The 14,833-nt window shown below is 42.1% G+C and overlaps 1 protein-coding gene across 4 annotated transcripts in view; it reads left to right on the top strand.

Annotated features, from left to right (window-relative positions):
- vdr0 (vitamin D receptor) overlaps positions 1 to 14,450 on the top strand; it is a 79,514-nt gene extending 65,064 nt beyond the window's left edge. For all 4 annotated transcript variants that reach the window (XM_014146371.2, XM_014146374.2, XM_014146372.2 and 1 more), the window contains 6 exon segments: positions 1,820 to 2,004; positions 2,226 to 2,325; positions 3,507 to 3,690; positions 9,038 to 9,192; positions 13,713 to 13,829; positions 13,988 to 14,450. In XM_014146371.2, the coding sequence (XP_014001846.1) occupies positions 1,820 to 2,004; positions 2,226 to 2,325; positions 3,507 to 3,690; positions 9,038 to 9,192; positions 13,713 to 13,829; positions 13,988 to 14,241 (995 nt within the window). In that variant the 3' untranslated portion in view covers positions 14,242 to 14,450.
- Positions 14,451 to 14,833: the final 383 nt, after the last annotated feature.

Raw genomic sequence — 14,833 nt, 5'->3', positions numbered from 1 at the left:
TTGTGATGGGGGGGATCAATACAGTTGCATATTGGGGTATTATTTTTGACGATATATTGTATCGTTTTGACAATCACAATATAATTTTTGCGCTAGTTGGCTGTACCTGCAACAAAACTCCCATATTTTTCCTTCATAGAGAATTTGTTTTCAGCACTTTTATTTCCATGACTGAGAAACTCGTTTTCTCATGTTGTATCTTGTCCATGTGCAGCACACATATGGTGTTTGAGGAGGCAATCAAATTTTATTAGTCACATGCGCTGAATACAACCTTACAGTGAAATGCTTACTTACGAGTCCCTAAACAATGCAGCTTAAAATACGGATAAGAAATTAAAGTAACAAGTAATTCAAGAGCAACAAACGCAATAAAATAACAGTATTGAATCGCAATACACACAGAATCGTGAGAATCGCAATACATATATCGGCACCTAAGTATTGTGATATCGTGAGGTCCCTGACAATTCTCAGCCCTATTCACATTCAGGAAAGGCTTTTAGCTTTTAATTGCTAGTTATTTACAAGGCTAACTTGTAGCAGTTAGTCTGTCTGGTACATTTTGGATGATTATTTGTTTCATCATTGAAACTAAAATTTGCTTTTAGTTTAGTTTCTATTTATTTACTAGTGTGTAGTAAAGCTGTCCCTGACTAAATATATATACTGTCTATATCCTGGTCAACCTAGAGTAGTTTGTTCTTTCGACCAATCGATTTGATCTACATTTTTAAACGTGAATTTTTCCCTATATAGACACACCCTATGTGTTTTAATAAAAATAACTTATATTGTCATTGCCAACTATGTTAAAATAGCCTACATAAAGCCAACAATAAAAACCTTGCAGCCTGAAGGTAGAAAATATCCTGGTAAAAACATTGGCTACACATGGCCTGAAACGTGGAACTTGGGTCTGGCCTGAAGCTGGCACTAGCAAACTTGCAACATTGTATAAAATATTCGGGGCCCTCAGAGTTTCCTGCCCAGTGAGCTCCTGACATAGCTGTAGGCTATTTGCGCCAGGGATAAGAAGTAATCAGGTAGGCCTATTTTATAACGTTTCCACCAGATAAGAGCAATACTTTCCCCCCTATAACGCCCAGTGGTTACCAAGAGAGCTGGAAAGATATTTCAGATATCAGATCCCCAAATGGGCACACATTTGTGCGCAAGCCAGGTAGCCTGGGCCTACTTCTATGCATAATCAGCTGCGCGTCCTTACTCAACATTGACAGGAGCACCACAAACAAAAGTCAGTGAATATATGGACAACTCCAAAATGGAATGAAATAAACCAACTTGCTCCTCACAAGTGTAGCCTAGGTTGTGCGGTCCTCCACAACGTGTTCACTCCGACAATGACAACGGTAAAAGACTAATAATATATTGAATGCATTAACAGAAATTACCGTAACCAAACAGTGTAGATTAGAAAATTATAGGAACGGTAAATGTTGGTGTGCCATCCCCGCGGCCTCCACAATGGGTTAGTCCACTGAGACAGGCGTGGATCAGACAGGTGTCGTGTGTCCCATTTAATTTTTATATCAAAAGTTTAGACACACCTACTCATTCAAGTGTTTTTCTTCATTTTTACTATTTTCTGCATTGTTGAATAATAGTTTAGACATCAAAACTATGAAATAAGACATATGGAATCATGTTGTAACCAAAAGGTGTTAAATCGAAATATATTTGTGATTCTTCAAAGCTAGCTGTGATTCAATCAAGCTAGCTGTGTTCTTCCTTCTCTCTCTGTCCCCCACCGCTCCTCTTCTCACCCGTCTCCCCCTCGCCTCTCTCTCTGCCCCAGTCATCCTGACAGATGAGGAGGTGCAGAGGAAGAAGGACCTGATCCAGAAGAGGAAGGAGGAAGAGGCGGCGCGGGAGGCCTTGAGACCTAGGCTGAACGACGAGCAGAGCCAGGTCATCGCCTCATTGGTGGAGGCCCACCACAAGACCTATGATGACTCCTACTCTGACTTCTCACGCTTCAGGGTCAGTACTGGTCAAACTAGCCGAGCCGCTCACGTTCTCACTTTTTTTGCAATATTGTTTTTATATATTAATCACAGATATTGCATGATGTTAATGTAATGTTTTACCATTCTCTTTTCAAGTGATCATGGGTCTGTTTTATCAATCACTTCTATCTGCACTTTCCAAGACAAATCAAAATATGTTGCATTATGACAATTGTATGTGTTGTGTGTTTGCAGCCCCCAGTGCGAGAGGGCCCAGTAACACGCAGTGCCAGTCGTGCAGCCTCCCTTCACTCTCTGTCAGATGCCTCCTCAGACTCCTTCAACCACTCACCAGGTGAGGGACACATGCTCACGCATGCACACGCGCATATAGCACTTGTACACACAGTATACATGCACCACAATCACATTTTCCATTAGCAAGATGTGTTGGCGTTAAACGTCTCAAAGGTCTCCTTACAGTGATAGGGTAAAACCAAAGGCCATAACGTGGCTGTGGAAAAATTCACAATCACACACCACGCCGAGGTTTGTTACACAGCTGCTGTGTACCATACATTTGCTTTTATAAAATGCCTGCCTGGGTGTCTTTTTGAAAATCCCTGCCTTACTCCTACACTACATAATGGCATAATGGGCTGCAGCCTTTTGTACCTTTCATTGTAAACCTGTTGCTTCTTTTAGCAACCATTTGTTCATATTCCCCATGAACTATTATATTTCTGATCGCTCGCTCACTCGCTCTGTCTTTCTCTCGTACTCTCTCTCTCGTTCTCTCTCTCTTTCGCTCTTTCTCCCTCCCTCTTTCTCACTCTGTCTTTCTCCCTCTCTCTTTTTCGCTCTGTCTCGCTCTTTCTTACTGTCTCTGTCTCGCTCTTTCTTACTGTCTCTGTCTCGCTCTTTCTTACTGTCTCTGTCTCGCTCTTTCTTACTGTCTCTGTCTCGCTCTTTCTTACTGTCTCTGTCTCGCTCTTTCTTACTGTCTCTGTCTCGCTCTTTCTTACTGTCTCGCTCTTTCTTACTGTCTCTGTCTCGCTCTTTCTTACGTCTCTGTCTCGCTCTTTCTTACTGTCTGCTCTTTCACTGTCTCGCTTTCTGTCTCGCTCTTTCTTACTGTCTCTGTCTCGCTCTTTCTTACTGTCTCTGTCTCGCTCTTTCTTACTTTCTCTGTCTCGCTCTTTCTTACTGTCTCGCTCTTTCTTACTGTCTCGCTCTTTCTTTCTGTCTCGCTCTTTCTTTCTGTCTCGCTCTTTCTTTCTGTCTCGCTCTTTCTTTCTGTCTCGCTCTTTCTTTCTGTCTCGCTCTTTCTTGTCTCTGTCTCGCTCTTTCTTTCTGTCTCGCTCTTTCTTACTGTCTCTGTCTCGCTCTTTCTTACTGTCTCGCTCTTTCTTACTGTCTCTGCTCTTTCTTTCCCTCTGTCTCTCGCTCTGTGTCTCTCGCTCTGTGTCTCTCGCTCTGTGTCTCTCGCTCTGTGTCTCTCGCTCTGTGTCTCTCGCTCTCTCTCTGTGTATGTAGAGTCTGTGGACACCAAGCTGATGAACTTCAGCAGTCTGTTGATGATGTACCAGGACAGTGCTGGCAGCCCAGACTCCAGTGAGGACGATGGCTCCAAACTCTCTATGCTGCCCCACCTGGCTGACCTGGTCAGCTACAGCATCCAGAAGGTCATCGGCTTCGCTAAGATGATTCCTGGCTTCAGGTGGGACTCTAGCATATTGTGTGCCTACTAAAGGTGTAGGGTGGAGTTACCCTTAGATTCTGGTCTTGGGTCAGTTTTGTGTTTCCCCCCACTAATGTTAAAGGTTAGGATTGGGGAAGGGGACGCTGATCCTATATCTGTACGTAGTGGAAACTTCGCCCAGGAGCCTTAATATGGTACATTAAAAGGATTGTGTAGGACACATGATTGATCCACCATATATCTTTAATTAGGCCATTACATAACCTTTCAATCTGAAATTGGATCTTAGTCAGGCTTCTACTGTCCATTAAGCTTGTAATAGTTATTTGTGGGTGGATGACTTCGGTAATTGCATAGCTACATGCTTTGGTACAGTGTGTTATTATGTATGTAAGGCATTTAATAAAGACCTATGGCTCAGTGGTATTCCTGGAATACACTGGAACAGAGTGGGTGCAACACCAGTTCAGTTAAGGTTCCCTATCCATCTGCTCCCCAGATGCACAGTGTATTCAGAAAGTATTCATACTTCACTTGTTATATATTTTGTTGTTACAGCCTGAATTCAAAATGGATTAAACTTTTTTTTCACCCATCTAAACACAATACCCCATAATGACAAAGTGAAAACGTGGTTTTAGAAATCTTTGCAAATGTATTGATATCTACTTTCCAGAAGCACCTTTTTCAGAGATTACATCTGTGAGTCTTTCTGGGTAAATTTCTAAGAGCTTTCCACCCCTGGATTGTTCAACATTTTCCCATTTACTATTTTCCAATTTATTCAAGCTTGTCAAGTTGGTTGTGGATCATTGCGAGACAAACATTTTCAGGTCTTGCTATAGATTTATGTCAAAACTGTAACTTGGCTACTAAAGAACATTCACTGTCTCATTGGTAAGAAACTTCAGTGTAGATTTGGCTTTGTGTTTTAGGTTATTGTCCTGCTGAAAGGTGAATTCATCTCCCAGTGTCTGTTGGAAGGCAGACTGAACCAGGTTTTCCTCTAGGATTTTGCCTGTGCTTAGGTCCGTTCCATTTGTTTTTTTTTTCTTAAAAAAAGACTCCCCAGTCCTTAATGATTACAAGCATGCCCATAACATGATGCAGCCACCACTATGCTTGGAAATATGTAATGTGTTGTATTGGATTTGCCCCAAACATAACACTTTGTAATCAGGACAAAAAGTGAATTGCTTTGCCACATTTTTTGCAGCATTACGTTAGTGCCTTGTTGCAAACAGGATGCATGTTTTGGAATATATGTATTTTGAACAGGCTCCCTTTTCACTCTGTTAATTAGGTTAGTATTATTTGGTAACTACAATGTTGTTGAACCATCCTCAGTTTTCTCCAATCCCAGCCATTAAACTTTGTAACTGTTTTAAAGTCACCATTGGCCTCATGCTGAAATCCCTGAGCAGTTTCCCTCGTCTCCAGCAACTGAGTTATTTTTGTAGTGACTTGGTATATTTCTATACCATCTAAAGTGGAAATCTAATTAGCATTATAATAAATATCCCCAACAAAGTCTGTCTAAACTAGAGTTATGTCTTTTTACATGAGCTACGTCTCAATCCACCGCATCCGCAAATGGCGGCCTTTCGCATCTGCGGTGGAAGGTGGCCAAGCTACAGTGGTGTTTGTCCCGAAAATCGGTCTTTTCATGAAAACATCCGAACGGTTTGGCCTACGTGTTACGAACACAATGGTGTTCTCCATTTTGCTCTACAACCCCCACAAGCGTCACGGGACTCTGCCAACTTCTGTCTGTAGCGTCTGAACAGTTTGGGCTACACACTAATATGACCCCTCTATGGAAAGGTGAGACTTCCACCAACACGTACGTTGGTTGTTTTGCTCTAGGATGCCCACAAGCCTCACAAGACTCGTCTGAAGGTAGCCTGGTAACAGTTTTTTTTTAAATGTTAGTACTTTGTTAAATATGGTTCAATGTTTAAAAAAAATACATTCCTGATCGTACTTATATAAGAAAGCTATAGGACACTTTAAAACAACATTTTGATTACATTTTGTGCTCTGTTTTTTTTCATGTATGAATCTGTTAAATTATTATATCAAAATATATTTTATATTTGAGATTCTTTAAAGTAGCCACACTTTGCCTTGATAGCTTTGCACACTCTTGGCATTCTCTCAACCATCTTCATAAGTTAGTCACCTGGAATGCATTTCAATTAACAGGTGTGCCTTGTTAAAAGTGAATTTGTGGAATTTCTTTCCTTAATGCATTTGAGCCAATCAGTTGTGTTGTGACAAGGTAGGGGGGTATACAGAAGACATCCCTATTTGGTAAAAGAGCTAGTCCATATTATGGCAAGAATAGCTCAAATAAGTAAAGAGAAACGACAGTCCACAAGGCTGTAATGTTAAAAAAAAGTCAAGGTGTCTGAATACTTTCCCATGGGTTTTTTACGCACATTCAAAACTTGATTAGTTTAATAAAGTTTTGGTGATTAAGACTTATTTCAAAGAGGTGTCACAAGCCAAATCCTTATTGATAGTCTTGACTACTTGAGTCCGACGCAACGGATATACTGCTTTCTCAGGAACGGGCCAAAATCCCTTCATTTGCGTGAAGAAAAGGAGAAAAGGGGGGGATTTCGGGCTGCCTTCTGAGAATTCATAGGCGAGTGAGTAAACTCCCACTGTCTTCTGTTCTATTGGCCAACGTGCAATCATTGGAAAATGTAATGGATGACCTATGATCAAGATTATACTACCAACGGGACATTAAAAACTGTAATATCTTATGTTTCACTGAGTCTTGACTGAACGACGACATGGATAATATAGAGCTGGCGGGATTTTCCATGCATGGGCAGGACAGAGAAGCTAGGTCTGGTAAGACGAGGGGCAGGGGTGTGTCTTTTTGTCAATAACAGCTGGTGCGCGATGTCTAATATGAAAGGAGTCTCGAGGTATTGCTCGCCTGAGGTAGAGTACCTTATGATAAGCTGTAGACCACACTATCTATCAAGAGCATTCTCATCTATATTATTTGTAGCCATCTTTTTACCTCCACAAACCGATGCTGGCACTAACACCGCACTCAACCAGCTGTATAAGGCCATAAGCAAACAAGAAAATGCTCATCCAGAAGCGGCGCTCCTAGTGGCCGGGGACTTTAGCAGGGAAACTTAAATCCGTTTTACCTAATTTCTACCAGCATGTGCAACCAGAGGGGGAAAAACTCTAGACCACATTTACTCCACACATAGAGATGCATACAAAGCTCTCTCCTGCCCTCCATTTGGCAAATCTGACCATATTTATATCCTCCTGATTCCTGCCTACAAGCAAAAACTAAAGCAGGAAGTACCAGTGACTCGCTCAATACGGAAGTGGTCAGATGATGCGGATGCTACGCTACAGGACTGTTTTGCTAGCACAGACTGGAATATGTTCCGGGATTCATCAAAGGGCATTGAGGAGTATACCACCTCAGTCATCGGCTTCATCAATAAGTGCATCGACAACGTTGTCCCCACAGTGACTGTATGTACATATCCCAACCAGAAGCCATGGATTACAGGCAACATCCGCATCGAGCTAAAGGCTAGAGCTGCCACGTTCAAGGAGTGGGACACTAATCCGGATGCTTAAAAGAAATCCTGCTAGGCCCGCCGAGGAACCATCAAACAAGCAAAGCGTCAATACAGGATTAAGATTGAATCCTATTACATCGGCTCTGACGCTCGTTGGATGTGGCAGGGCTTGAAAACTGTTACGGACTACAAAGGGAAACCCAGCCACGAGCTGCCCAGTGATGCAAGTCTACCAGACAAGCTAAATGCCTTTTATGCTCGCTTTGAGGCAAGCAACACTGAACCATGCATGAGAGCACCAGTTGTTCTGAACGACTGTGTGATAACGCTCTCGGTAGCCGAGCTGAGCAAGACCTTCACCGTCAACATTCACAAAGCCTCGGGGCCAGACGGATTACCAGGACGTGTACTCCAAGCATGAGCGGACAAACTGGCAAGTGTCTTCACTGACATTTTCAACCTCTCCCTGACTGAGTCTGTAATACCTACATGTTTCAAACAGACCACCATAGTCCCTGTGCCCATGAACACTAAGGTAACCTGCCTAAATGATTACCGCCCCGTAGCACTCGCATAAATAGTCATGAAGTGCTTTGAAAGGCTGGTCATGGCTCACATCAACAGCATCCTCCCGGATACCCTAGACCCACACCAATTCGTATCGGCACCCCCTGTATATAGCCCCGTTATTTTTGTTACTTTTTATAATTTTTTAACTCTTATTTGGTAAATATTTTCTTAACTCTTTCTTGAACTGCACTGTTGGTTAAGGCTTTGTAAGTAAGCATTTCACGGTAAGGTCTACACATGTTGTATTCGACACAGGTGACAGTTTGATTTGCATTGGGCAGGACAAAAACAACTGCCTTTATTGAGAGGAGGCTATATGCTTGTTTTTGAATCAAATGAAACGAAATGGGTAAGAAATGTTATTTAAACTTCGGTCTCAGAAAGCATTCAAGTAAATGGCTGAATCCTGTAATTTTGACGAAGGGTTCGATCACAGGTGTAAACAGATCTCCATTTCCATCCATGTCAGTCAGTGTTGCATGTATTCAGGATTCCCATTGTGTCGGAGGATGGCTGGCTGTATGTTAGCCTGACAGCCTTTGTTAGTGTGGCTCATGATGACTCATCATAAGAAGGGAATAGGCACCGAGGCAGAGCGGATAGAGTTTCTCGTTAGTTTGGTGTTAACCTTCGTACAAGTGTGTGAATATGGAAGGTTGGATGAGGTAAAGTGCTCATGCCTCCAATAGCAACATTTAAGTGAAGCACACGCTGCAGTGCACTATGGAACGCTGTTGTCCCGGTAACCATAAAATGCATTGTACTACCTGTCCTTTCCGGTCTCCCCCTCCCTTAGAAAATTCTAGAAAACCGTGCTCATTCATTCATTCATTCATTCGTGTGTACAAAAAAATTGAAACGAGCATAAGATGGCAATTAAATATTTGTTTGTCAGACAATGAGGCTATTCCAGTTTCAAGGATAAGAACTACTTTATTTAGTTTGGAAATAGAAGAATGACATCGCCCAATGTGCTGTAATATTCCAGCCTTTGATTGTTGTTATGCCGATTCCCCCATATTTTGGTACCAACGAAACACTGTCTTTACGTCTCTGCCATCAAATCTGGAATGAATTTCACATTGGGAGAAATAGGTTGCTATTGCCACAGTTTCTCATCAGGTAAAATAAAAGCAGATAAGGCCCTCTGTGTGTGATGCGATGAGGGGTAAGGGCACCCTGTCAATCTGCATGTTTGGCTCAATACATGTATTGTGTGTTTCCAGAGGGCTGACTGCTGAGGACCAGATCGCCCTGCTGAAATCCAGTGCCATCGAGATCATCATGCTGCGTTCCAACCAGTCCTTCAACCTAGAGGACATGTCCTGGAGCTGTGGTGGTGGTCCTGACTTCAAGTACTGCGTCAACGACGTCACCAAGGGTGAAATACATGTACACACACAATACATGTATTAAACTCCCCTCCGCATGTTTAAATTTGGCTCTATACTCCAGCTTTTTGGTTTTGAGATCAAATGTTTCATATAAAGCAAAAGGTGACATTCTGCACAGTTATTTTAGGGTATTTTCATATCTGTTTTACCGTTTAGAAATGGAAGCACTATGTACAGTGCATTTAAAAAGTATTCAGACTCCGTGACTTTTTCCACATTTTGTTACGTTATACTTATTCTAAAATTGATTAAATAGTTTCCTCATCAATCAACACACACTACCCCCATAATGACAAAGCAAAAACTGTTTTTTAGAAATGTTTGCAAATGTATAATAATAAAAAAATATATATATATGAAATATAACATTTACATAAGTATTCAGACCCTTTACTCAGTACTTTGTTGAAGCACCTTTGGCAGCAATTACAGCCTCCAGTCTTCCTGGGTATGACGCTACAAGCATGGCACACCTGTATTTGGGGAGTTTCTCCCATGCTTCTCTGCCAATCCTCTCAAGCTCTGTCAGGTTGGATGGGGAGCGTCGCTGCACAGCTATTTTCAGTTCTCTCCAGAGATGTTCGATCGGGTTCAAGTCCGGGCTCTGGCTGGGCCACTCTTGGACATTCAGAGACTTGTCCCGAAGCCACTCCTGCGTTGTCTTGGCTGTGTGCTTTGGGTCATTGTCCTCTTGGAAGGTAAACCTTTGCCCTAGTCTGTTTCTGAGCGCTCTGGAGCAGGCATTCATCAAGGATCTTTCTCTACTTTACTCCATTCATCTTTACCTCGATCCCAACTAGTCTCCCAGTCCCTGCCGCTGAAAAACATCCCCACAGCATGATGCTGCTGCCACCACCATGCTTCACTGTAGGGCTGGTGCCAGGTTTCCTCCAGATGTGACGCTTGGCATTCAGGCCAAAGAGTTTAATCTTGGTTTCATCAGACCAGAGAATCTTGTTTCTCATGGTCAGAGTCCTTTAGGTTCCTTTTGGCAAACTCCAAGCAGGCTGTCATGTGCCTTTTACTGGGGAGTGGCTTCTGTCTGGCCGCTCAACCATAAAGGCCTGGTTTTGGTGGAGTACTGCAGAGATGGTTGTCCTTCTGGAAGGTTCTCCCATGTCCACAGAGGAACTCTGGAGCTCTGTCAGAGTAACCATCGGGTTCTTGGTCACCTCCCTGACCAAGGCCCTTCTCCCCCGATTGCTCAGTATGGCTGGGCAGCCATCTCTATGAAGAGTCTTGGTTCCAAACTTCTTCCATTTTAAGAATGATGGAGGCCACTGTGTTCTTGGACCTTCAATGCTGCAGAAATGTTTTGGTACCCTTACCCAGATCTGTGCTTCTACACAATCCTGTCTCGGAGCTCTACGGACAATTCCTTCAACCTCATGGCTTGGTTTTTGCTCTGACGTGCACTGTCAACTGCGGGATCTTATATCAACAGGTGTGTGTCTTTCCAAATCATGAACAATCAATTGAATTTAGCACAGGTGGACTCCAATCAAGTTGTAGAGACATGTCAGATTTAGATGCACTATTGTAAAGTGGTTGTTCCACTGGATATCATAAGGTGAATGCACCAATTTGTAAGTCGCTCTGGATAAGAGCGTCTGCTAAATGACTTAAATGTAAATGTCAAGGATGATCATGGAAACAGGATCCACCGGAGCTCAATTTGGAGTCTCATACCAAAGGGTCTGAATACTTATGTAAATAAAGGTATTTCTGTTTTTTATTTTAAATACATTTGCAAACATTTCCACAAACCTCTTCACTTTTTCATTATGGGGTATTGTGTGTAGATTGACGAGGAGGATTTAATTTTTTTTACATTTTAGGATACGGCTTTAACATAAAACAAATTCATAAGTATGTTAACAAATTCACTTATAGTGTATTAAATGAGTCAAGAGTTTAGTATTTGGTCCCATATTCCTAGCACACAATGATTACATCAAGCGTATGACTCGTGTTGAATGCATTTGCTGTTCGTTTTGGTTGTGCCCAATATACATATTAATGGCAAATAAGGAATTCACATTTTGGAGTCACTTTTATTGCAAATAAGAATAGAAGATGTTTATGAATGCTTCTACATTAAAGATGCACTATACAGAAATTTCTCTCCAATTTCTTTGTTGCTAAAATTCTAGTTTTTCCAAATGTTTGTTTGTACCATGTAAACCGCTGTGAATTATATTTTCCATAAAAAATATTGTATTTTCTGCTGTTTAACCTCCCTGGGCAAGGTGGGACGTTTGCGTCCCACCTAGTCAACAGCCAGTGGAATCGTGTGGCGCGAAATACAAATACCTCATAAATGCTATAACTTCAATTTCTCAAACATATGACTATTTTACACCATTTTAAAGACAAGACTCGTTAATTTAACCACACTGTCCGATTTCAAAAAGGCTTTACAGCGAAAGCAAAACATTAGATTATGTCAGGAGAGTACCCTGCCAAAAATAATCACACAGCCATTTTCAAAGCATGCATATATGTCACCAAAACCACAGCTAAATGCAGCACTAACCTTTGATGATCTTCATCAGATGACACTCCTAGGACATTATGTTATACAATACATGCATGTTTTGTTCAATCAAGTTCATATTTATATCAAAAACCAGCTTTTTACATTAGCATGTGATGTTCAGAACTAGCATACCCACCGCAAACTTCCGGTGAATTTACTTAATTACTCACGATTAACGTTCACAAAATACATAATTATTTTAAGAATTATAGATACAGAACTGCTTTATGCCATCGCGGTGTCAGATTTTAAAATAGCTTTTCGGCGAAAGCATATTTTGCAATATTCTGAGTAGATAGCCCGGCCATCACGGCTAGCTAATTTGACACCCACAAAGTTTGGCCCTCACCAAACTCAGATTTACTATAAGAAAAATTGGATTACCTTTGCTGTTCTTTGTCAGAATGCACTCCCAGGACTTCTACTTCAACAACAAATGTTGTTTTGGTTCGAAATAATCCATAGTTATATTGAAATAGCTCCGTTTTGTTCGTGCGTTCAGGTCACAAGCCGAAGGGTGACACGCGGGCGCATTTCGTGACAAAAAATGTCAAAATATTCCATTACCGTACTTCGAAGCATGTCAAACGCTGTTTAAAATCAATTTTTATGCCATTTTTCTCCTAAAATAGCGATCATATTCCAACCGGGCGACGTTGTATTCGTTCAAAGAGAGAAAGAAAAAAATTCCTCTCGTCCATGCGCGCTCCAGTGTCAGTGTTCCCTGCCTGACCACTCACAAACACTCCTGCTGTTTTTCGCCCAGAGACTGCAGAGCTCTGATTCCACTTTCTGGCGCCTTCTTAGAGCCAATGGAAGCCTTAGAAAATGTTACGTTACAGCAGAGATGCTGTATTTTTGATAGAGATGCCCTAGAAGGACAACAAATTGTCAGACAGGGCACTTCCTGCATGGAATCTTCTCAGGTTTTGGCCTGCCATATGAGTTCTGTTATACTCACAGACACCATTCAAACAGTTTTAGAAACTTTAGAGTGTTTTCTATCCAAATCTACTAATTATATGCATATTCTAGTTTCTGGGCAGGAGTAGTAACCAGATTAAATCGGGTACGTTTTTTTATCCGGCCATGAAAATACTGCCCCCTAGCCCCAACAGGTTAAAGCTGGTGTACAAACCCGAAAGTAAAAGACGGAAAAACGAAACTTAAGAACGGGAAATAGAAATAGCGCACATAAAACAGATCTACCGCTTCTTAGATGTGCTTTCAATGAGAATGACAGACAGATCTGTAACACACTTTTCTAAGTTCAATTTGGTCGGGTCGCCCAAAAACGGACATATTGCAGCTTTAATGTGGATGCTACCTTAATTAGGAATAGTTAAGCAATAAGGCCCGAGGGGGTGTGGTATATGGCCAATATACCACGGCTAAGAGCTTTTAGGTACAACGCAACGCAGATGACTGAGAATGTTAGAGGCACAAAGACCATACCCCCTCCAAAAATGCTAACCTCCCCTGTTATTGTTAATGGTGAGAGGTTAGCATTTTGGGGGGAAAATATCTTCATTATTTTGGGGTATAATCATCATTATTCAAGATTCATTCATGATTATCCCTAATCATGGCAGCATCCACATTAATGTAAAAATGTTCAGAAACATCTTATTTAATTTTTCAATAAAAGTGACTACAAAATGACACTCATTCACCATTCAGTTCCTATTGGGCAAAGCATAATACAAAGCACAACCAACACAAACTGCAAATGCATTCAACAAGTATGTAGAGTCACAAGCTTGATGTAGTCATTGTGTGCTTGGAATATGGCACCAAACACTAGTCTTTTGACTAATTTAATACACTAAGTGAATTTGTCCAAGTACTTAGTGTACCTGGAGTATCGAGACAAATGTAAACATTTTAGCTTCACTGTCCAAACAAATATGGAGGACCGTGTCAAACCACATGAGCACACACTTACCCACTGTCGGCCCCTCCCTGTAGCGGGTCACACTCTGGACCTGTTGGAGCCACTGGTGAAGTTCCAGGTGGGCCTGAAGAAACTCAAGCTCCATGAGGAGGAACACGTGCTGCTCATGGCCATCTGCCTGCTGTCTCCAGGTATCTACCCACTTGCTGTCATGTGTGCTTTGCATGCTTTTGTACATGTTTGTGCGCACATGTGCAGCATCTGTTTGCATGGTGTTTTTGTGTGCATTCCCCTCTCTCCACCCCTCCTTTTAAAGGCCTCTCTCTCCTCCCTTCTCTCATCCCTGTAGATCGACCTGGGGTGCAGGATCACGCTAAGATCGAGGTTCTCCAGGACCGTCTGTCGGAGGTGCTCCAGGCCTACATCAGAGTGAACCACCCAGGAGGACGGCTGCTCTATGCCAGGATGATCCAGAAGCTGGCCGACCTGCGCAGCCTCAACGAGGAGCACTCCAAGCAGTACCGCTCGCTGTCCTTCCAGCCAGAGCACAGCATGCAGCTCACCCCGCTGGTGCTGGAGGTGTTTGGGAGCGAGGTGTCATAGCAGCCCCTCTGACCCCTCCCCATGAGGGACCCCCTAGATGGCGTTGAGATGCTGGATGGAGGATTCAGCGATGGAAGGGTATCTGAGGGGGATAGCCGAATGGACCTGATAGTCACACTGTCAAAGAAGGTTTTGGGGGGTTAATTAGGGGATTGTGAGTAAAGAGAGGAGTGAGGGGCTTTGATAAGGTTGGAATTTCCCATTGATAAGAAAAAGGGAATTTCAAACAGAATGTATTTATAAATATATATACATACATAAGCAAATATCTATATTTAAAAAAAGGTTGTTTCAATTAAAACAAATGGATGAGTAATCTATTGTATATTATAGGATATGTAGGCCCTATTTGTGTGCATATGAATGTGTGTATGTGTTGACATGGTGTTTCAAATGTAAAAAAACTATAATGCATGCATACAAGCATACACGCACAGACACACCCCGAGTAGAGTGTGAGGGGCCTTCTATTTTTGATGTTTGTATATTGAATGACCACAAGAGGGTGTTGTGTACAGGCTCTGACTGAGTGTTTAGTAGTGGGACTAACATCTGTGTTTAAGTAGCAATTAATGGATCGGTTAAAGTGTAG

This window comes from Salmo salar, chromosome ssa15, assembly GCF_905237065.1.
Source record: "Salmo salar chromosome ssa15, Ssal_v3.1, whole genome shotgun sequence".
NCBI classification, from domain to species: Eukaryota; Metazoa; Chordata; class Actinopteri; order Salmoniformes; family Salmonidae; genus Salmo; species Salmo salar.
The sequence above is the reverse complement of the archived record's forward strand: the minus strand, read 5'-3'. Positions and strand labels throughout refer to the sequence as shown.